The sequence below is a fragment of the Drosophila takahashii genome, chromosome 3L (assembly GCF_030179915.1).
Source record: "Drosophila takahashii strain IR98-3 E-12201 chromosome 3L, DtakHiC1v2, whole genome shotgun sequence".
In the NCBI taxonomy this organism is placed as follows: Eukaryota; Metazoa; Arthropoda; class Insecta; order Diptera; family Drosophilidae; genus Drosophila; species Drosophila takahashii.
In genome coordinates, this window is record NC_091680.1 from 10,723,515 (window position 1) to 10,747,868 (window position 24,354).

The 24,354-nt window shown below is 38.0% G+C and overlaps 2 protein-coding genes and 1 long non-coding RNA gene across 9 annotated transcripts in view; 1 reads left to right on the plus strand and 2 right to left on the minus strand.

Annotated features, from left to right (window-relative positions):
* siz (Brefeldin-resistant Arf-GEF family protein schizo) overlaps window positions 1-24,354 on the minus strand; it is a 47,430-nt gene that overhangs the window by 4,217 nt on the left and 18,859 nt on the right. For 2 of the 7 annotated variants that reach the window (XM_070215045.1, XM_017143782.3), the window contains exons 2-3: window positions 2,915-3,481; window positions 952-1,418 (exon numbers count right to left, since the gene is read on the minus strand). In XM_070215045.1, coding sequence (XP_070071146.1) covers window positions 952-1,418; window positions 2,915-3,481 — 1,034 coding nt within the window. Of the gene's footprint in view, window positions 1-951; window positions 1,419-2,914; window positions 3,482-4,009; window positions 4,154-5,289; window positions 5,594-7,627; window positions 8,358-13,344; window positions 13,599-24,354 lie in introns of those variants that run through there. The other 5 variants (XM_017143781.3, XM_017143778.3, XM_017143777.3 and 2 more) reach the window with 5 other exon arrangements.
* Window positions 6,045-6,431, minus strand: LOC108058837 (uncharacterized). Its single transcript, XM_017143787.3, has one exon. It carries the CDS (start codon window positions 6,349-6,351, stop codon window positions 6,106-6,108), a length of 246 nt encoding a protein of 81 aa, XP_016999276.2. The 5' UTR covers window positions 6,352-6,431; the 3' UTR covers window positions 6,045-6,105.
* Window positions 14,361-21,754, plus strand: LOC138913020 (uncharacterized). The gene is made up of 2 exons (XR_011418588.1): window positions 14,361-14,754; window positions 21,318-21,754. It is a non-coding gene; the product is annotated as an uncharacterized lncRNA (long non-coding RNA).

Consider the following 24,354-nt stretch of genomic DNA (forward strand, 5'->3'; position numbering starts at 1 on the left):
ATAAATATACACAACAAAATTGCATTTATACTTATCGGAAATCTTTAAGGATGTGGGCGCAGGACCCATTTTAAAATCGTTAGTGGGCGATTGTGGGCGTTAGAGGGGGCGTGGCGCTCGGCTAAAATAAACTTGCGCTGCGTAGGAAGCCAAAGAATATGTGTGGGAAATCTCAACCTTCTAGCTTTTGTAGTTTCCGAGATCTCAGCGTTCATACAGACAGACAGACGGACAGACAGACGGACAGACGGACAGACGGACAGACGGACAGACGGACAGACGGACAGACGGACATGGCTAGATCGACTCGGCTAGTGACCCTGATCAAGAATATATATACTTTATGGGGTCGGAAACGCTTCCTTCTAGCTGTTACATACTTTTGCACGAATCTAGTATACCCTTTTACTCTACGAGTAACGGGTATAAAAATAACATTATTGCTAAATGGATACTTTTTAAAAAAACAAAATAATATTGTATAAGTAAATATCTGCATATTGAATGCCTGGACATGTAGTACATACATATTTGAATTAAATACAAAAACTTTATATTTCTGTCAAAACATATTAATTTGCATGAATTATTTTGAAAATATGTGAATCAAGTTTAAAAATATTAGACTCAATGCTACTCATATTTACTTTAAATATTTATTAAATCGTAGTGTTCAAATCAAAGTTTATAATATTTTAATTAAGTATAATTGTTAAGTGAAATTATTTTATACGTAAAATAAATAAAAACCGCATACGTCTACTTCTTCTTATCATTGTAATAAATATATTTAATTAAAATAAGCTTGCTAAGCGTGTTTATATTTATCACCTAAGCTAATGTAATTAAACTAGGAATTTTAATCTTTATTTTTCAAAACACCCCAAGCTGATGCAATTTTCGTCAATCTATGTGATATCCCGTCTGGGATTCCATTATCTTTACACTCACCTGACTGACTACGCGGTATGGGACTGCAGTCCAGCTGACGTCGCTCCCGCATGGAAAGCGATCGCGTGGGAGGCGTCCGCGAGAGGCCAGGTGAGGCTGCTCCCGCCGGACCCGCCATGATGGTGACACGTGGCTGCTGCTGCTGCTGTTGTTGCTGCTGCTGCTGGGCCGCCGCCAACTGTTGCTGCTGCTGCTCGGTGAGCTGAGATTCCGTGGCACTGCCGTAGGCCGAAGAGGAGGAAGCTCCCTCCTCCGCCAGGCCCAAACTACTGGCCGTCACCACCATCCTTCGGCTGAGGCGCTTCTCCGCCTTGGCCATTGCGGTGATCGAGGCGAACTTCTTGACCATCATGTAGTGACGGAAGGCGCGCTGAATAGTGACCGCTGCGTTGCGGGCCCGAACTCCGCCGTACTTGCGCTCCAGCAGCTCGATCTGTTTCTCCAGCAGATCTTGTGAGAGTTCGTAGCTAGATTGGGGTAGAAGAATGAGATATATATCCGGTAAGTATCTCTTGGGTATCCGGTGTGTTGGAGTGGTAAGAGCGCTCTGCTTTTGCTTGGTTGGAAATTTGCAAATAACTGACAAAAGTCTACGCCGGAGACCGAATGTTTTTTTCGCCCCGCCCGATAAGATAGCGCACGAGTACGAGAACGAGTACGAGTATCTTTGAAATACAATTCTCTGGCGTCGTCACTGTCGCCCCTCTGGGCTATCGACCTGATTAACATTCGCCCCTCGAATGGGGCGGCAATTTTATTATTGCTACAAGCAATCGTTTATTTCGATTGATACTCCGTCTGCAGACAGTTGAAATTAGTCAGCAGGGCCCTATAAAGTTACTACTATTCTGGGAAATTCCCTGAAATTGCAAACTTACATCCTAATTTCCTCCTAAGAATTTTCCAAGGCAGCTGCATAATAGTCCCCTCTCTTAATAATATTTGCCAGCACATCAGATGTTTTACTGCAGTAGGACAAATATTTACCTTAACGTCGCGCTGTCTTATCTAAGATACCACCTGTATATCCCAGCTAGCTGATGATAATTTTCAAGTCAAAGTCCGAACCCATTTGGCTGACGAATGGTCAATCCCACCAGGCACACTTTTACTTTTACAGATAACTAATTAGATAAGCGACGATGAGCTTCTGTTGCTACCCTTCAGCTTGATGGATTGTTTACACAAAAACTGATGAAATGCCTTAAGTAGGCAATTAATGTTCACAAAGAATCTGTCACTCTTAAAAAAAAGGAGTATCACTCGTAAGTTCAATGTTAGGCAAATTTAAGCACAGAAATCAAAACTAAGCATTGCCATTCGTTTTTTGTTTGTATACAACGCATTTTTCAGATAACGAATATTTTTTTAATCATGAGAATTCTTTCTTCTGATAAGAAATTGACTGTGAATAAGCTCAGGTGATGAATAATTTATTGCTGATTTTCTAGACATATAGCCAAGAACTGATAAATTCACATATCTGATTAAATAAATTAGATTGAAATAGCTAATCAACTTTGAAGTCAGTTTCCAGAAAAAGAATATTGAGGTATAAGCAATCTTTGTCTAAAAATAAAATTTTTATATTTTTAATACTGTTGCGGTTAACCATGATAAACAAAAAGGATGAGTTGTATTTAAGGAAAATTAGAAAACGGTATTTTAAAAATCTATCTGTAAATTAAAATTAATATTCTCAGCGTTGATCATCTAATATTATACAAATTTAAAACCATCTGTTTTTCATTACTTTATAGCTATGCCTCCCATAATCTCCTTCTAAAGTACACATTTTGATAGAACTTGCCCTCCAAACTACACATTGCGATAACGAATGCTTCCCGGAAATCTTCCTTTGGCCCCCTGAAAAGTATACACTTAAGACTGCACATAACATCCCGGCACACTCCCCCTAATCTTCCCTAAATGTCAACATCCCCTGACTCTCAGAAACACTTACGCTGACTGAGCTCGCGTTCGCTTGAGGACATCTCCGTTGTTCCGGATGGAGTTCTTCTTGTGCATATTCTGTTGCTGCTGCTGCTGCTGCTGGTGCTGCATGATCACACTGGTGGCTCCGGATCCCAGGCCAGTGCCCACTCCGCTGCCGGCGATGACCACCGCTCCGCCGTGACCATGATGATGGGCATGATGGCCGTGGCCGTGGAGCATGTGATGATGGTGATACTGGGCACCGCCGCCCGTCGCCGTCACCTGCATGTAGTGACCACCGGCGGAGTTCTGGTGCAAATGCTGCTGCTGGAGGTGCTGTTGCTGCTGCTGCTGATGGCACGTGGGATACTGCTGGATTTGGTAGACCATCTGGGGATGCTGTTGCGCAGGATAGTTGATGGCGGCCGAGGAGGAGCTGTGGGCGCCGGGGGCGTAGTGGTTCTGCAGGTAGACATAGCCGCCCACACTGCCGCCATCTGTGCAGGTGGAGGAGGCATTGGCGGATCCCGGCTGTTGCGCCCCAGCCAGTTCGTACTGGGTGGAACCGCTCCGCTCCAGGCTCTTCTGGGGAAAGCTGCAAGTGGAGGGAAAAAGAGGTGACTGGTTAATAAACTGTTGCTATCGGAAAGTCTAAAGAGTCTATTATATTTCCTACCCTCGAAAAATTGTATACATATTCGAAATAATATCAATATCGCTATCAACCAATCAATTGAAAGACAAGTATTGCTCTTGAATTAGCAATGATTGGTCTTTAATTAAAATTTGTTAGTTTATTTATAAATTGTTTTTTTATATTATTATTTATGACTATTTTGTGGAGATCTGCAATTTTTAATTAATATTTAATCTAATTTTGTTAGAGTATTTTTTAAATCGTTTTATTTATTTATATTTATGACTATTTATTTTATCAAAATGTGAAATATTTATAGAAATTGTCATAATTTAAAGTAGGCCTTCCAAATTTCATATAAATAATGGCTTCTCTCAGGAATTTCCAATTTTGATATCAATATCATGACCAAGCCTTGTTTTTTGTTTATCTAATGTAGAAGATAAGAGAACTTTCGTTTTCTGGGTCAGGCAAAGGGGTTCCTACCTTTCGCCAATTATAAAACCCGATATGCAAATGATCATGTTGAAGAGAATATCACAAAACGCTCAAGATTTATGCACTAGGCGGTGGTGTGGTGTGGTCTTTTTTCAGAGACCCATTTGAGGCACAGTTATATAGACTGAGAGAATCACAAGATCGCCGCTAGATTGTTAATTAATACGCGACTCGCGATCGGTTTACAATGATATTCAAATTAAATGTCGGTCGGTTGGGGAGGAAGCACTAAAAACCGGCGGAAGACTATATATATATGGATATTGTGGGATATAACGTCCGATCCCGGCGATGTTCGCGTTTGAACTAAACCGAGCATTCGACGACCGCTCGACAAGGTGATCGACGATCCACAAGAAGAACCAAACTGCGCAAGCGCGTCGGCGGCGGACCCTCTGTCTCTTTCACTCTCTTTCTACCCTTCTCACTTCCTCCAGAAACGTGTTTCGCATGGCTCATTAAATTCGTGTGCGTGTGAGTTATCGACCCACACATATACGATGAATCCCACACAAAATGCATCTGTTTTCTTTGGCCCTCGTCGGGTTACCCGAAAAAAAAGAACAATTGTACTACCCCTAACACAAAGAAAGCGGATAAAATATATAGAAATCCTAAGCGTAAAAGGATCCATTATTGAAAAGAGATAGAAGGACAGGTAGAATGGAGGATAGAGATAAAGAGAGAAGTGCCATATGTTGCGAGGAAAGTGAAGGAAATGATTAGCCCACGATGACAAACTTATTGATCGGCACAGGGACTCTCGACAATTGGGGGGTTAATAGAGGAGATTTTTGGCAGTGATATATCTGGGAGGGTGACTTTTCTTAGGGATAGATTGCAGAAAAAGCAACAGATGAAAGGACTAAAAAAAAATATAATTATAAAAAATATAATTAACAAAAAAGAGAAATAAGAGATGGAAGGACATATACTGAATGTATAATTTTGGGAATGTACAGTATTTTAAGATTTATTGTAGAATAAAGTCAATAAGTTATTTAGTTTTTAAGCTTTTTGGAACTATAATATACGACTTTAAAAAAATTCATATCCTTTTCCATTTGTTATGCCTTAAAAATAGATTTATAAAATCTTTTCCAACCCCATAGGACATCGCTCTCTTGTTAATCTCTCCACCTTAACACTTAATTGATTTTCCCTTAGCTAAAAGACGAGATAGATTACCCTGAAATCATAATTCGATTTGCTAGAAGAACCCGAAATTCAGATAATTCATTATGTACGTATGCAATTTGAATGACTACCAGAAATCTTCTCGCAGCGGGACCAACCCAGAATATCGGCATTCCAAAACATTCGAGGGCAGCTGCATATTTGCACCTATTGAAAAAAGCAAAAACAGGATCAGCAGGATTGCCGAAGGATAACGAAAACAGAAAATTGAAAGGGGCATCCTTGTTGCCTATTCTTTTTTCCACTCTTTTTGGCCAGTTTTCCAGCTGCACCTGGCGTGGCTTTGTTTGGGTTTCTTCAACATTTTCGAAAGGACAACAACGGCAGGTAGTTTTGCCTGTTATTGTAGCCACTTCTCCTCCTCGCATCCCTCTGATTTTTTAAGAGTCCTGCTTGCGAGAAGGAAAAACATCTGCCACACGTCGCCCGAATTGTTTGCCGTTGCACGTTGCACATGTTGGGGCTTCAATTTTCAAGTCCGTCCGTCTGTTTGACCATCCGAAAGCAGGCAAGTATCTGTGTATCTGTATCTGAGTATCTCGTATCTCGTTTCATGTATCTTGTATCTCAGCTGACACTTGGCCGTCGACGCTCGCGAGCCAAAACTGCAGCGGACTTCCTCCTGTTTTCGTATGCAACAAGTGTCCAAATCGGTTGACGTGACCCAACCGCCGATGGCCTACTCGCCGTAATTATTATTGATTTTACATTAGATTTCTCGGGTTTTTTATGTGCATTTTGAAAGGGGGCTTAACGCTTATGGAGTGTGCCACAAGCGGGCCAGACACTTGGGGTTGGGGGTTAGGGGGCTGGGAAAAACTACAAACAGACCGCTGTCTCGCATTCAATGTATTTCCATGAATATCAACATCAATATTAAAAGCTTATTAGGCGCTCGAGTCCCGGATTCGTCGGCGGGCTTCGCTTCTTCCCATCGTATCCTCCTCCAAACGATTGGCTTCCAATCGATAACGATTCCTTTCGAAGGGCGATCCCTTGTTTTGCAATAGAAACGCCAGAGGAATACCCAGAACCATTAGGACAACGATGGCGTAGATTATGAGGAAATACGTGAGATCGAAAGACTTGAACTGTTCAACCTTTTGCAGGTTGTGCAGAATAGTTGGTTCCATACTGCTTTTTAGGTTTTTTCGTTCAACAATGCAAGTGACAAAAAACGAATTTTAACAAATTTTTTGCCAAAACTAACTAGAAATTGACATTAAGTTCAAGAAGAAATGATTCTTAAAGTTTTGTAATGGCTGGTTTTACTTGTTTATTATAAACAGCATCAAGTTTCCCATGTTATTTTAGAAAATACATTTATTTTACTATTTTTTAATGAACCTATTTTGTTTTATTTGATTTTCACTTAATTTTTACCCTTCCTTAAACCGATTTCATATTTTTTTACCTGTGGAATGCATGTATTTTACGTTTATCTATTTACATAAGATTTACGCCTCAAGATATGCTACATTTTATGCTATGTAAAATGACCAAGCTTATGATCTTAGCGTCCACATAAAATCCACATCTCAATTTAGACAAGTTTCAAACCAAACCTGAGTTTATATTATAAATACCAGTATTAAATTTAAAGGTTTTCCTAGAACTTTTGATTGTTATAATAATTTTTATTTGTACAATCAATTGTAAGCAAATTCCTTTCCCTTGAAGTTAAACGGATATTTAGGAATTTAACAAAATTCCAAGACTCAAGCATCCCGCAATAAATATTTACAGTTCACTCCGATACCCTGCGTATTAATAAATAAGTGAGTGGGGGTTTATCTTTTGCTGGCTGGGCCAAGAATAGTCAGCCCATAAAACGGCTGCAGGCCCAAGAACAATGTCGGGGTCCCATAAAGATAACGGATAATAACGAATGGGCGCGATAAGCGGAGCACTTAAAACAATTATTATTAAGGTTTTTTTTTAGAAAGTTAAGAAACAATGTTGAAAGCAAAAAGTATATAATATAAGCATTTAAGCAAATATTTAAAGTACCCCACTGTGTAGGTTTCCTAAAATTAGTTAATAAATAATCCAAAATAACTGCCTTTTAGAAACCATATTTTAAAATTGTTAAACAATTTTAAATAGGTTTACAGATGATTTCTAGCATATATTAATATCTCAAAAATATTTTCCTATATACAATTACAATCCAACTAATTACAAAATTAAATATATATTCAAATCGTGATAGCAATAAACCTTTTTTACATATTTATATTCAGATTTTTGATTTCTTTACAAAATTACGGCATAGTTTGCAAACAAGTTTTTTCCTACATTCAATTTTACAAAAAATTAAATGCATTTATCATACGCTTTTTCTCTAAGTGCCTCTGCCCAGCTGGATCGAAATCGGAATTCGGATCTCGCGGCGTGGCGCTTGCTTACCTGACAGCCGTCACATGGTGCGAGGTGTGCGTCTGGGTCTCCTTGTGCCGGGTGGACAGGCTGACCACGGTGACGTGCCTGGTGGCGGTGCGCACCACCCGCCGCACTCGGCTCCGCCCATCGCCCACGACCACCACAATGGGCGGTGGCCTCTTCTCGCTGTCGCTGTCGCAATATTGCAGAAAGGACTCACTTCCACCCAGATCCGAGTTGCTCGAGTGGATGTGGTGGTTGTTGTGGTTGTGATGATGGTGTCCTTGCGAGCGGGACGAGGAGTTGGAGGACAGGGGCGCCGGAACGGGCAGCTGTTGGCGGCGGGACTTGTGGTTGTCACACCTGGACATTGTGGTTTCGGCTACTCTTCATACGTTTCGGGGGGTCAAGAGGAGCGGGGCGTTGTCTTTGACTTTCGCCTTCACCGTCATGCAATTGTATTTTTATTATTATTATTGGAATTTCCCCTTTTGTGTTAGCTATTCTTTTCGCTTTGTTTGGTTATGGTTACTTTCGATTATTCATTTGCAAATTGATTTGTTTTCTTTGTCGTTTCGATGTTGGATTTTTTGATTGGGTTTATTGATTTATTTACGAGCAGCTTCGCATCATTCTTTGCCATTTTATCTTTGGTTTAGTTTTGGAATTCCATGTGTCGCGTAGCGCGGCTACATTCTTTTTGTTTCGTTTTATTTCTATTTTTGTCACAATTCAGAGTCAGCGTTGTGGATAGAGCCTAAGATAAAGCATTTTGTTCGATAATAATTGCAATTTGTTCACCGTGACATTTCCTTTAGCCAAAGCCAAGCCACAATTTTATTGTTCACGTATATTGCGTATACGCCCCGTGTGGAGCGAGCGTTTCGGAACGTCAACTATTGAGAATGCCCTTCAAAAAGCGCGCTTGTCGTAAAAACAATTCATAGAATACGGTTTATGACTGGCAATTGACGGGGTTAGAAAGCCAGTGTGACAGAGAGAAAATGAGAAAAGGAGAGCAGCAGCAGAGAATTCACAGATCATTCTGAGCTTACTTTTTTGGAAAACATTTCAAGACTGTTAAATACCCAAGAAAATAAATTTTGAAAATGTGCTTTTTTTTCTAGCACACCAACAACTTTATTTCAACTGCACTGATTCACCTTTTGCACATGAATCACTTGTCAAGTAAGGATAGTTATGGAATTAATTAAGCTGACATATATGGGTCGTTGTGGATTTTAGTTAGATGTCGAAACATTTTAATTGGAAGCAATTTCAAATTCCAACTAAGTCAGCAGCTATTTAAATGTTCAATTTGGTAAATATGTCTCATTAGATACACGAGGTATGTTAGAAGCATCAATCATTGAAACCAGTGATCTTTCAAAGTTTAAAATGTAGATCTTAATTTAAAGATTAGCCGTTCGACTATATTTATGTATATATATAGGATATTATCTAAGTTTAGATAAAATGGGAATCGCTTTTACTTGAAATTAAATATAATTTTATAAAAAGAAAAATATAACGATAAGCTGGGCTTCTTTGGGTATAAAAGTACTATCATCTTGGAGGACTTATAGCCCATCATACCCCACATATTGCTTTAGGCACTGGGTGGTGCAGAATGACACTTGCAAAAACAGAACCGTTTTTGTTTATTAAAGCCTCAATGAGAGAGTCGCAGTTTGCAATCGCATTCAATCAACTTTGCGGCTGTTCTGCTTTTTGGGTCAGCGTCGATTGCCGATCCGTTGATCGTCGGTCGCAAGTAAAAGTCGCAAGTTGTCAACTGCAGACTAGAAAAAATGAATGAGGAAAAAAGCGAAACAGCTAAACAGCAGAGAGAGTGGAAGCCCGGGACTGGCGAATAAACAATATTCAAATTGAATATGTCAGACACGCAGACATCGGGCATAACAACATCGATTTGGCACCGAAGCAGACAGGTATATATATTCCGATATATTCCGAAATGATCCAGACACACATGAGACCTCGAAAACGTGCCTTGGGAAAGTGCGATCTGGCAGTGGGCCTAGGTTTTTGTTTTTTTTATTTTTACTAGAAACAATCACCCACGATCTGATTAGCTGATTAGCAATCTACTGACCTGATCCACTTTGCACACAAAGGCAAAGGCCGCGTGATCATAAATCATATGAAAATTTATGTGCAAAGTGCGTGAGAATTCGCACCGAAAACAATGCATAGAAAGGGAAATATACAAAAATACAAACATATAAAAAGTGTTATTGTCCCAAGATCAAGATCTCTATATGGCTATAAATATGTATGTATGGAAATCGCGGCTAAAAAGCCCCCACACTTTCTTTCTTCTTTTAATATATTTTGTCGTAAAGTTCAAGAACCTTTTTCGAGAGCCTCAAGAGCTTGAAAACGATCCCAAGACATCTCTGTTACAATTGTGACAACACTTGCGACTGTCTCTGGTTTTTGGTTTCTGTTTCGTCATAACCATATGTACGTATGCTATATATGCCATCCATAAGAACCGAATGAATCGGGTAAAAAGCTGTTCAAACAAACGAATTTCGCTTAATCTCACGACTCACGGGGCCCAGCCTTGGAACAAGTCATGGAATTATTGGCCAAAACAAGTCGCCTACTGCCAATATGCGAGAATATAAACGCTTCAGGGGAGTTCTCAATCACAATCGCTTAGAATGCTGCCGGAGCCCACTCACAAAATACGAACAAAATACAGAAAAAAACATAAAAAATACTAATCTCAAGCGCACAGCTCGAAAAGAACAACTGAATGCTAAAAGCTGAATATTTGTGTTATTTAGCAACTATTAGTGTTTGTGGCTTTTCTAGTTGTTTCTGCTGCCGCTGCTGTGTTGCCAGTGACTAGAACAGTTTCAACTTGTTTTTCCTTCTATTTTTTTGTTTTTATTATTCTGTGTTTTTTGTCTGCTTCTGAGAAACTTTAGTTTGTAATTGCAATTTTGTCGAACAAGTTTTTCGGTGTTTTAAAGTTTATAAGAAAATTCTGTTGTTTTTCTGGTTCACTTTAAATTACAGTGGTTTTTGGTTAATTAGCGAATTACGGGTAATTTTTTTCAAAGAACTTAGTAGTAAAGTTTTGGGTGTTTTTTTTTTAATTTTCTTCTTTCAAGGGTAAAAACTGAACAGAAATTTTCATTTAGTTATAGACAGAAATTAATCACAAAATTAAATTTTTTTGAATACACTTTGTATACATTCATAAAATGCATTAAGTCGTAGTTTTTATTATGGTAGTTATTTCGACTAATTCTCAAATGTTCATAATGAAACGAAGTACATAGCGTAAATTTTAAAATATCATTTAAAAATACTAAAAAATATAATTGTCAGAGATTCAGGTTCCATTACAATCAATGTTCTTTTTCATCTGTCTCGTAGATCAATAAAACCTAATAAAGAATATAAAATAACGTTCTGCTGTCTTTGTTTTTGGTGTATTGTCGCTATTAATTTTAATTGTATTCCGAAGTTGAGTTTCGAGAGCGATCACTGTGTATAGTATATGCTATATGGTCAGAGCTTTGGGGCTCTGATGGCTATATCTAAAGCTGCATCCGCTCTAGAGCACGACATAAGCATCGGCTAAGGTTGCTATAGTTGCAGCTTTTGTTGCAGATAGAGCTGCCTTTGCTTTACAGGTGTTCCACTGCACGAGCAGCAAAAGCAGCAAAAGCGGCGAATGCAGGTAGGAGAAACAGCAGCGACGGCAGCCACAATCAGTTGCAAAGCTGTTTTCTTGCTTGTGTTGTATAATTATTTAATTTATAATTATTTGTTGTGCTCTTCTCTCTCGCTCTCACACAAATACTTGGAAACAAGCAGCGGAGTTCGATGCAGATAGAAAAAACTAGTCCCCAATTTAGTAAAAGAAATTAAATATTTTTATATTGATCACCAATAAATCGAACATTATATTTCCATGACCATAATAAAGGTTTAACATTTTCCACTAATCTATAAATTTGCCTTTTTAGATTTAAATGTAACAAAATTTAAAACGATTTAATATATTAGGTAAACCATTTTTAATATAGTTTTTTTCCCGGTGTTTGAGGGTAGGGTTAGGGGAAGTGGGCGGGGAGGGAGGCGGAAGAAGAGGAAGGGGGAGGGACAGCCCGTGCTCAATGCTTTTTATTCACTTTCGTGTCATTAGTAACGGCGCACGTAACAAAAAGCACGAATATACTCCCTCCATCTTTCTCTCTCGTTCCAGCCGTTCTCTCCCTCTCTTTTTCCTATCTGTCTCCGTTTTCTCTCCCAGCGGAAGAGGAAGTGGAAACACAATATGCAACAAACATCGAATGCGGCGACGCAGCGTAATTGGGTGGCAAGCGATTATACAAGCCTGGCCGAAAGGCAAAGCGAAAAAGCCAACAACTGCAGCCAAAGAGCAAACGTCACACAGCAAACTCAAAACGCAAGCTCAAAATCAAAAGCAAAGTGATTCAAAAATCCAAAGGCAGCGAAAACGTACTGGAAAATGCATCACCGTTGATTTTTTTATTTTAACGGGCGAAGAGAGTGAGCAAAAAAGAGAGAGCTCAAAGATTGATACCACTTTTTTTGGATCAACGGCTTTTGGCTTTCCAAGCTTTGTTTACCTTTCTGAATCAGCTGATTAAGACAATAAAATATCAAAAACACAACGATTTTAAGAAATACCCGATAACATTTATAAAAAATATTTTGAATTAAAAATTATTGATTAAAATTAGTAAGTTTGGTATAAAAACAAAAAAAAAATGGTTGGAATGGCAAAATATAGTTTTAAAGAAGGTTTATTTTTCTCTCTCTTTCTGTATCTAAAAATTGTAACATTTTAGTTTTTAGCTTTCAACTGATACATAAGGATCCTGGACACAAAATGAAGAATCGATGGCTTCTTTGCTTCCGAACAACATTTTCATTGTTCTCAATGTAAAGTGAGATACGGTGATAAGTTCTGACTGCTTTTAATGTATCTTTATGAACCATTTAAATCGCTTGAAGTGTTTACGAGTGTTGCATTTTAAGTGCCAACAGGCCAAACAAAAGGTGATTCAAAAAGTAAACCCCTTTACACCTGGCCTTATGCTAAATCGGTGAATCAGCAATTTTGGCGGTCAATTCGGGCAGATATTTCCAGGGAATGCCTGAAAATTTTTTCGACTTTGAAAAAAAAAACAGCGCCCCCAAGCAATTTCTATGAATTCAATTACAAAATAATAGAAATTTCCAGTTGGATCCACACATGAAAAATACAAAAAACACACGCGATTTATGTGTTGTTTGTTTCGGGTTTTTTTTTCTTCTGTTTTTTGTTTTTGGTGTGTTTGCCGAAACGTAACGGGGCAGTGGCCGTGGATCCCGCTCTTTCCACCGATCCCGCTCTCTAGCCCCGTCTCTTTCGCTCCCGCTACTGTGTTTTATTTTATTTTATATTTTTTTGCTGTTGGCGGCACTATTGTTTTTGTGATACACTCGACGCTTGGAGAAAGGCGATTTTCTCTTTAATTATATTTTATTTTTTTTACAACTAAAATTGTGGCTTGTTTCCGTTTTGTTTTATTGTGCTTTATTTGATTTATTTCGGTGGCTTGGCGGTGACACAACGATGTCAAATTAATAAACAAATAGCTATGCGTGTAGGAAATTTGGCAATTTTCGAGGTTTTTGTTTAAACCTTTTTTTTCTTTATTTGATTTGTTATCTTTTCATTTAGCACTCACATACACACTTTAATTTGCATTGAATTCATAAAAAATTCAATTTCGAAATTTCGTTATATTTTTGGGTTTGCCAAAAAAAGCGTTAATTAAACAATATATTCGGAATATATTGAAACACACACGATCGGCGACTGCGACGCGACGCGGGCAGCGCTGCAAACTGCGACTGCGAAAGGTGTGTAGCCAGCGGAAAAACGAAAAACGGCGAGCAGAGCGACGTGTGTGCTGCCTCCACGAAGCTTTGAAAGTATCTGAGTATCTGAGCCACAAAACAAACTGCTGCGAGTATCTCGAAATGGAGGGAAGAGAGCGAGAGAGAGTGGGAGAGAGTGCAGGTGTATGGGTGAGAGCAGCTTGTATTTGTATTGCCTATTGGCCAAGTTTGTGGGCTACTTAAAAGCACTGGCTAATATTGTTGTTATGCTTAATACTAAGGGTACTAAGCTGTTATTTTCCACTTGATCTGTTTCAAAGATCAGAAAACGGAAAAATAAAACATACAACAGGATTAAGTTTATCCAAAAATTTAATAAGCTGGCTCATTACTGTTATTATTTGGTATAACGATGAAGTACCAAGCTGTCATTTTCCACTTGATCTGTTTCACAGATCGAAAACGTAAAAAAGATTACTTTATCCTTGGACCAAAAATATAAGAAGTTCAATGATGCCATGCTTATATTTTATACTTCTCATTTTTATCTCTCTCTGATTTAAAGAATAAAAAAAATATAATTTTAAATTTACGGTTTTAAATAATTCGTACCTCCTATTTTTAATAATGTAATATATTACACATATTTTAGTTAGTCTGAGAGTAATATAAAATAGGAAAAACACCATGCTTAGTATAAAAAAAGGAATATATCTTCTGAAACAAAGTACTTACAATACTTATCTAAATATGAATTTTAAGCAGTCGCACACCTGTGCATTTACCTGCAGCTAGCTCTCTCCTACATATTTATAAGCGTTGACGTGTGCTGTCACAGTGGGTCTAATTGTCATTATATAACCCACCATATAACCCACCGTTAAAGTGCAGCAGCTACTAGAAAGTCAACCGCTCAATTATCCTCATTATTTGCATTTTAAAGCGAACGAAAATGAACTCGATTCAGATTTAAAACGCTTTAAAAAGCCTCCAACGAGGGAGCTCTCGAGCGTTGTGTGTTTTTCCCACTTGACTCCATTGTCAAATTGGGTAATTGCAAAACAGATCCGAAAATACGCACACACATAAATCGACAAACCGTCGTAAAGAGGTGTAAATTTGTATGCAAACGACCGAATCTCACACACTTACAAAAATCCGCTTCCAAGCCAAACTCAAAATTGAAAAGAAATACAAAGAGCGCAAAGCTCGGCTCTCGGAGAATGGAGCAAAACAGCTGCTGCAAGTGAGTGCAGGTGAGCGCGAAAAAATGAGAGGGAGAGCGAGTGGGAGACCCTGCATTAAAAGCGTGTGCTGTGCCAAAAACAAAATATAGTCTTCAGTTTATAGGATCGAAGATTTAGCACTCTTAAATAAATGATCAACAGAATATAAAGCCTATACAAATTGAAAATACTTGTTCTTCTATAAAAACTTGCAGTTCTCATCTTCAATTTATTTTTTGTATAATGTATAATGTATAAAAATTCAATATATCCGTCAGGTATTATTATTATTAGGAAACCCATTATATTAACCTCAAAAATTAAATTTATAAAATATAAAAATTTAATATGTAGACTTATGCAGCGATATAGACAAAGTGCAAGGGCTTTAAAGATCCTTGACCCTTGACCTAAATCGTGTGGAACCATTAAGTAATTCAAAAATATATATTTATTACAACATTTTTTAGATAAGCAACCCTAAAAGGGATCGCATACCAATGCCACCCCAGAACGTGACACAATTTCGACCAAAAAATGATAATACCCCCGAGTCGAGGGTATATCGATTGTGGCTGCGCTCGCAGTCGAACTGTAAGCTGGGCTTACGTTACGCTCAGGTGACTCACGAACCGAGCGAACCGCACTAAACGAGCGCTGAAGGGCGAGCGGGGGCGCTTCACTGGCGATGTTTTTGTTGTTTCATTTTTATTGTTTTTACTGCTGACGTCTACATGTGCCATATGGAGAGGCATGTGCGCGATAGTGTGCGGCATTACGGCCTGTTAGTTTACTTGGTAGTTGGTAGTGGGTCCCTGGTAGTTGGTAGTTAGTCGCTTGCGGCGGCCCGCTAACAAAATGGGCAGCGTAATGCCTCACTGGCTTCACTCCGCTCCGCTCAGCGGCTGAGCCAAGCGTTAAGCCCGATGACTGTATGGCCATCCAAGTATCCGAGTATCCGAGTATCTGAGTATCTGTGTGCGTTTCAGACAACAAACCATTTATATCCGGACCTGCGGCCTGTTTTGACTTTTCATTGAAACCTGCTGCTCCACAGAAAACAATTGTTGTACGCTTTTAACGACCTATTTTAAGGCTTTTTTATTTCAGGAAAAGCTAGATCTTAAAAGTCAACCAACAAGGCAATAACTATAAAATACATTTTACTAAAAATCATCGGCGAATATTTAAATAAATATTAGAGGAACCAGATATATTGACTATAAAAATAATTTACAAATTTTATTTCAATAATTTTAACTTGTTCTACACAAATATTTTATACAAAAATTTGTATACCTTCATCTCAAACTTCAACAAATTAGTTTTTTAAATATTCTTTAAACTTTACTATTGCAGATCTTCACTTTTTTTTTAGTTTTAAAATAAAAAGTACAAAAACCGTACAATAAATATATTCGTTTCGTCATACACAAAATATATATTTGTTATAACTCGAAATTTAACTTTGATTTGATAATATCAAAACAAAAATGACCCCGTTTTTATCTCTCTGTAATGCGGACGCTGTCATAGCTGCGGCATCGTTAAAACTCGGGTCGTAAACATATGCACACATAAAACCAAAACTTTTGCCACAGTTGTTCCCTGTACAGGCAGCCCCCTCAACCTCATCTCGGCCCAAAAGCTAGCTGATATTAACGCATTAGGTACAAGGTACACAAACCCATTTGCCATACTTGTCTGGGCCGAGTCTCAGCTGTTATGAAACAATAAACAGCCGTCAACGATGATGACAGCCCCCAAGAAACAACAAAAGCCCAGTGCGGCGAGGGTTGGCCAAGGTATTTTAATTAATCCGCAGCCATCAGCAGGGGTAGCAATACCTGATGGAGGGAATCTTTAATTAGACGGTAATTTATTTTCTTTGTGAAGCCATCTTACAAAGTGACGCTTTGGAACAGACAATGGGGTATGTATAAAGCTAACAGGTGACTTTAAAGGAAATTAGTTGATTTAATTTATTCCCAGAGCTCATACAAAAGCCCCTTAGTAATCATCATTATATGAATCATAATAAATAGTTTTGAAAACTGAATTAAATAGATATAAAATGCTGAGAATGTATATTTAATAGGCTCCTTATTTTGGAACCCTAACATATTATTTCTAAAAAATTAGAATTTCCCATTAAATGTCTAAACATTTCTCTGCCAACCAACTCTTTAAACTCCCCACTGCCTTAGTGTATCTCACATATGAAACGCATTTTATATTTCATTAGTAAACATCGCGAAAGCTCTGTCGTGTGTAGTTACTAACTATGCGATTACCACGTTTGCCCCCCACTAAAACCCCCATTTCCCAGCCGTTGTCTTCGCTCGCCTGACCTTAGGCATTTTGAACCCAATTTGTAAACAGACGAAGGGCGGGCAGATGGGAAAATGAGGAACCTGAACAACAGACCTTCAGTCCGCCCCGAAAACAGAAAACCCAGCAAAACGATTGCAAGAGCTTAGGGCCCCCTCTCGATCCCCGATCCCCGGAATACCCCTCTACTTTAATATATATATATAGTATAGCTAACCGATTCCTACCTTCAACTTGCTGCTGGCGGGGCCATTGAATTGCTCATTCGGTCATGGCTACACGGCTTACCTACTGCCTATGCTATATTACTATACCACTACTGTACGCCGGCTTTTGGGCTCATTAGAAAGTGAACGCTGCTGGGAGACAAAATGCGAGACAATGGGCTTCGATGGTCTCTGAGTCTCTGGAGCGCGGCTAATGAAGCCCGACAGGGTAGATATCGGGCAAGGGATCGGATCACGATCACGATCACGATCACATCACAATCGAGATTCCCTCGCCCCTGTCATTAGGGCATTTCTCTATACCCTCGCAAGGTGGTACTTAAAGTTAAGACCTATCACTACTGGTTTCACTTTCACAGATTTTTGCTATAATTCGCTTCCAAGAAATCTTACAACTGGACCGAATGTGTCTTGCTTTATCAGTCAAATCAATGAAAGTTGTGTAATTATTAAAGAAAAAATTAAATATAATCAATTTTTGCAGAAATCATAACTTGGTTGATTTATAAAATATTAATATGAAAGTTTCTTGTTTACTTTATTTTGAAATTTAAAGGGATCCTATCCAAGATAATGTTTAAGATCGAACTGCAACATTAGATCAAAAGTAAAACCTAGATATTTTCAAGATAGACCTAAAGAAAACTTTCTAGTAATTTGTATAATAATTTCAAAATCATTTAATTAAAATCGAAATTACAAAAGAAATCACACCTTCCGTAGAAATTATCAATCTACAAGAGTATACCAATCTTCGATGTCAAAAATTAACCAAAGCTTTTTTTGTGTTTTCATTCAATTAAATCAAAAGTAAAGCGCACGAAGATGAGCCAGTGACGGATGATGAGATACAAATGAAAATGTCGAAAGAAAGAAAACATGAAAGAGCAACACTGCTGAGGAAAAAGGGGTTGCGGTGCTGTGCGAGATACAAAAGATACAACAAAATTATGTTAGTGGGAAATTTTTGTGGTTTCATCAAGTACAAGTACGAGTACTCGCACTCATTGGAATCGGAATCGCCGAGACTTCACTTTCACTTGCACTTCGCCTTGCCCACCGCGCTTCACTTGTTGTGGTGCTGGGACCATGAATGAAAAAAAAATAAAAAAAATATACTCCCACCACCCCTTTTTCCCCTTTCGCTGGACAGCCCCCCAGTGGTTAAATTTTTTTTTATTTTTGTGGAGCTGCTTCCATACCGCCACTGGCGCCTTCATCAATCAACGAGCGGCGGCTCTGAATCGCTCGATGCTCAAGTGGCACATTGGGAAAGTTCGCCCACAAGGGTTCTGCGGTGCTCGTTAGGCTCTAAATCACGTATCACACGCCCACAAAAGCCAACCACCCTCACTCCGTCCACTACAACAGCAGAGAGAAAATAATGTAGCCAAAATGAAATAATATTCCATATACGAGAAATAATGGCATCTTATTTATTTTTATAAAGAACAAACTATTAGATTACTTTATTAAGTGTGACCCTGCTTCGAAAAACAAGGTCAAAAATGGGTTATTTAAGATTTCCAAACTAATATCACACTTTCAACCTAAAAGCTTTAAAGTTATATATTTCATTCAAAATCACTTTGTTTTCTGAAGAACTGTGTATTTTCCTCCGTGTAGGTGTCTGTTTATGATTACCGCTCTCGTGCCTTTTCCACCGATTTTAATTTTGAATTTTTCATTGGAAAATTCATGTTTACAAGCGATTAGCAGCTTATTATTATTACTTTTCGTCTGCCTCTCTGCCAATTGAAAATCAATTTCTCAATTTTTCTTTTGTTTTCTCGCACTCCTCTCCATGCCGCCCTTCTGTTGGCTCATCTTGATGTTGTTTGGCGCTGAAATCGCCTGGAGAAAGACAAATCTCGAGAGCTTTACATAATCCAAACTAACACAAATGGTCATCATTATGCGAAATTCATTTGTTCATTTACTATTTTTGGTTGGTCAGTGAATGTTTCGCTGCCTTTCTTCTGATTCTCTTGTATTCTATTTGACTTGATTGTTTGTTGCCTTTTTTGAACAGAAGCTAATGAACTTGAAAGAGTCTTCAAATAGTGAAAAGACTTGTGTTGAGTAATTCAGGTAGAAGACGAGATTCATAATTGTTGGGCCGTGGTTGATTGTAATTATATAATTTGTCTTTTTGATGAGTCTATTAAAGTGTCAGTAGGGGAAAAGGCAACCAAGCGGCTTGCTAAATTAGGTTTAAAATTAATTAAAGGGGAGGGGATTTATTTTTCGAATGGTTGAATTTCTCCGCAATGTAATGTATTTCCCCTTTTAATAAAATTTAGGATTAAATACAAAATATTTTTAACAACTTTTAATGATCTATAGTAAATTTTTTGAAGTATTTCATCTAAGTTGATCACTTGTACAAATTCTCAATAATTACATAAGTGATCACTTGATATGTTGCTTGCTTATAACTCAATACCTCAACCAAAGATCTCATTTCTCATATGTATAACAAGTAATTATGTACACATTGGTATATCTCTTGATTCATGGGTCAATGGCTTCCTACTGATCGCTCGACTTCACCAGGTAGCCGTGCTGCCTTTCTTAAACCCTTTTAGGGTAAGTCTGATTATTTCTATAGAAATTGCAGTGGCAGGCTGCATTTCGTCAGCTTCAATTCAATGCAAATTACACAGCCAACTGAAAACAACAATGCGTCTGCGTCCGAGTCTGAAATTGCTGCTGAATTGGGCAACAACAGCAAGCAACAAAACGAAACAAAAGAAACAACAAGGGAAATCTAAGCAAGACAAAAACACTTTTCAGTTGGTTCTTAGCTTTGCTTACACTGCAAAAAAATAGTTATTGATTTCTATGTTTTTTATGAATAACAAAATCTAAAACCATCATTACTGGAAATAATAATTTTAATATTTAGAAATTTATTTGACAGATTACAAATGACTTAAAATTTATTTTATTATTTTTAATATTATATTAACACTTTAAGTAACTCCCCATATAAACGTAAAATCGTTAGCGCTAATTGTAATCTTATTGTGCATGCTAACTCTGATAAACTGGGAGTGCCTGTGTAGAAAGGGGCGTGGCGCTGGGGGGCGGTAGGTGGGCATTCAAGAAGCGAGTAGCAACTGACTAAAAAGCCGGCTCCAAGAAATTTGGCTCATACATAACTAGGACGACGACGACGAACAACAACTGCTGCAAGAACTGGTTAACTTGGCTGTTTGGTGTGTGCCAACCGGCAACCGGCAACTTTCCGCCACTCCCCCTTGATACCCCCGCCCCATCCAGTGATTTCCCCTCCCCCCGCCCTCTGCCGCCCACATGCATGACGTCAACTTCCCCAACTGGTTTCGCACTTTAATTTAGATGCTTTCATGCGGCGATGCTCACCGGGTTTTTGATTTCGGGCATGCAGCACACCTCATCTGAATTTATTTGCTTTTTTGCATTAGGCCTACAAACCCAGAAGCCTATAAAAATGGTGATGGCGAAGGAGGGGGCTTAAGAGAGCCTGAGGATCCAGTTGAAACGGGAAGTAATCGATTTAATTTCACATCTACATACGGAAAAATGCAGATCGCTTTTAAGTTTGTGTTAACATGGGATGAATTTCACATCCAATTTGCATTGCATTTATGAATAATCTTAGATACTTGTTAAAATTCATAAAGCTTCCATCAAAAGATATACTTTGTTTGGCCTATAAGTTTAAATGATAAAAGATAAATGAGTTTAAGCATAAACAAAATATATTTCTTCTTTCGTTTATAACTCCGCTAAAAAAAAAAATATTAAAATTGATTATAATCGAATAAGATTTTTTAAATCCTATCAACGTAAATTAGTAAATCCGAAATATTGTAACACAGTATTATCAGGTAAAATGTATTTATGTTGGACCATTTTGCTGTCAGGAAACTGTTTTAATTGGTAATACCTAAATACTTAAATACTCAAAAAACCGTTAAACGAATTACCAAACACTTTTACTGTGTACCTGGAATATCAGGTTGCTTTTAACATCCACATTTCTCTTAGGCATATCAATCCACCGAAAGTCTGGCATTCAATTAGCGCTGGACCAAAGTAAACTAAGCCGTCCAATGAACGTCGGAAAATGTGAAAACGTCGGTGCTGTGGGTCACGTGATCGGAGTATCGGAGTAATCACTGTCCAGAGTAATCACCTTACGGAATAGGGCAGCCAACAAGACCACAGCACAGAGCTCAGCGACAACAACTCAACAATGGAGGCAGTAAAAGTGAGAAAGTCATTAAATAATCCCACGACTTTCAACTACTGGAAAAGTCTGTTGCAACTCCCCGACTACGACGACGATAATGAGGGGCACGGGGTAAGAGATTTGAGAATAATGAACAGCGGAGAGACAGGAAAACAGAGAAAGAGGTAAAAAAAAAAAAACACTTCCCATCGCGTGGAGGGGAAATGTCAAACAGTTGATGCTATCCAGTAATCGGAATAATTCCGGGCTTCGTATTGAATAACACGCGCTTACAAGGAAAACCGAAAACAAACAAAAGGGAGAAATGCAATTATTTTTAATTGAGTTTTTTTTTTCATAGTTACCCATTCGAAAATATCTACAATTCAAAAAGCTAGTTCGAATTTGCATATTTTTTTCACCTGTGCAATTGGGTGACTAAGCATCACCTTAATCTATATTTTACAGGAAGAGGAATAAAAAAGCTGCTAATAAAAATGCCTTAGGCAGTGCAATCTATAACGACAAAAAAACATGACGAATATTGCTACGGAATTTATAGATTTTAGATTATTGCTCTCTGAGTTCATGATAATAACACAAATTTTTGTTAAATACGTTTATTTCATTCCTTCACCTTAATTAGCAGATATAATGCAGCATATCCATATATAAACCAAGTTTCGACAGTCGAGATCGGAATATTGATCGTAAACAAAAATAATTATGCAACTTTATATAATATGTACAAAGGTATATTTTATAACCTTGGATTGTCTGGGTAAATATTAATAATTATTATGTATATTTATTAAATATGTTTTGTAAAGCGCTCACAAGTTAATTATCTTTGATTACGCTGTTTATTTGAAATGGTTGTGCAAGATAATAAGCCAGATCTTAAAATAGATAGTGTAGTACATGCAATGGGAAATGGAAAAACATTTACAACCATGCAATAAAGAATCGATTGTCGAAGCACTAGAGCAAAGATTATTTTCCTTTTACTTCGATTTAATAAAACAATGAATTGTACCACCTGTGCTTATCTGTTCGATAATTAAACTAACCCGGATATTGTAAACCCCGTTGGTCACCAACTACAAATGTTATTCTTTGGGGTGCACTATCAGTGGATTAGATAATGTTGTCTGTGCCGCAGAGACCCATTGACGGTTATGTACATATAATCACGTGTTTATCGCTGGAATTTCCATGAGCGTGCCTACGTTGTGGGAGTTCTGCTGTTATATCGTACCATCCACCATCTACATAACACCAACCACCCACTTCTATCCACTGGCCATGCAAAACAACATTATATATAGACATTTTGTATGTATTTTATGCACGAAAAATGCCAGAGTTCAAGGTTCATGTGCTGCACAGGCCATGCCACAAAACTAGATATTTTTCGGAAGTTTCTGGAAATTTAGTGGGAAACTTTTATGTTACAAGATAATTTCTGAATTGCGTACACTCCATACATATTTTTGCACAATTTTCTGTTGTGTTTTTTCAGCTTGAACTATTTTTTTTTAAGTTTTTAGTTATTTTCCAACTTTTCCTGAAACCAAACATTTCGCTTACGAACGAAACCACCACCAAGCGCCACCTATGCAGCCAATTGGGGAACTAAGCCGCATTTGTTGCCAAACTTTATTGCATACTTTTTGGTATTTTCTGCAAATTTTTTGTTGCATAAAGCGGTGGGCAAAAATATTTTTCGTTTATTTAAAAACAAAATTACCAACTTCTTTTGTTTTAAAAGAAATTCATAAAATATGCAGGAGTATACGGCTGCAAACACAACAAGTATTTCTCATATAAAATGTATGCGGGGGAATTGTTTGAAAATCACTTGCATACTTCAGTGCGGCCACTTTTTGGTGGAGCGACAGCGAGGGAAAGGGGTAAACCGACAGAGAGAGAGGGAGATAGATGGACGCCCACGACTGGGAAAACTTGGATGAGCTCTGTGTGGGCGTGGACGTGGGCGTTTGAAGGCGGCTCCGACCTTTTGTTGTTATCAAAAGCCATGGATATGCTGGGGCTTTTGTTTTTTTTCGTTCGACTATGAGGCAAGCGTGGTGTGTGGGCATTAGCCCATCAAAAGTGCACTATTGATGGGGCCGAAAAAAAGGGGGCGGCAAAAGGGGGCATGGGCGTGGGCGGGGGCGTGGCTGGGAAGCTGCAGAGCGTACAGAAATACCATTAATTTTCGCTGCTTCGTCCAGCTGAGAGAGAGAGAGAGAGACAGAGAGAGAGAGCAATTGCGTCACAATTGTCCTCGAGCCAAACTAATCGAACCTTGAACTCTGGCACTTCAGTTGCAAAAATCTGGAGGAGTGAAAAGGGGGCTGCGTGGGCAGACAGAGCTCTTACAAGTGCAAAAAGGATAATACACTAAGGGAAAATTATAGCAGATTTACGAAATAGGAGAGCTTACTACTTTTAAACATATAAATTTAAAATATTGTTTTACCAAAAAATACTTTTTTTATTGAAAATATACAGAAGATTTTTTCAAGGATTTTGAGTTTTATATATTTTAAAAAATTCCAAAAAATATCCAGTTTATGTTTTTAATAGACTGATTTAAATTTAAGATTTAATTTTTAAAATTTTCAATAAATTTACCATTTTAAAAATAGTTTTAAAAAGACATATTTTCTGTAAAATTTCTATACATTTCTAAGACTTATACTAAATAATTGGCTTCATCAATTTTATAACAGAAGTCCCTTTGCAATTTAAAATTATATATTCCTCCCAGCACCCAAAAATGTCCCCTAAACTTGCAGAAACTTAATTTGCCAACTGACATAAAACAAAGGACGAATTCCAACAGTC

Bases quoted from the DNA above. Each gene is read 5' to 3' on its own strand.
- LOC108058837 (XM_017143787.3), bottom strand. From the start codon at position 6,351: ATGGAACCAACTATTCTGCACAACCTGCAAAAGGTTGAACAGTTCAAG.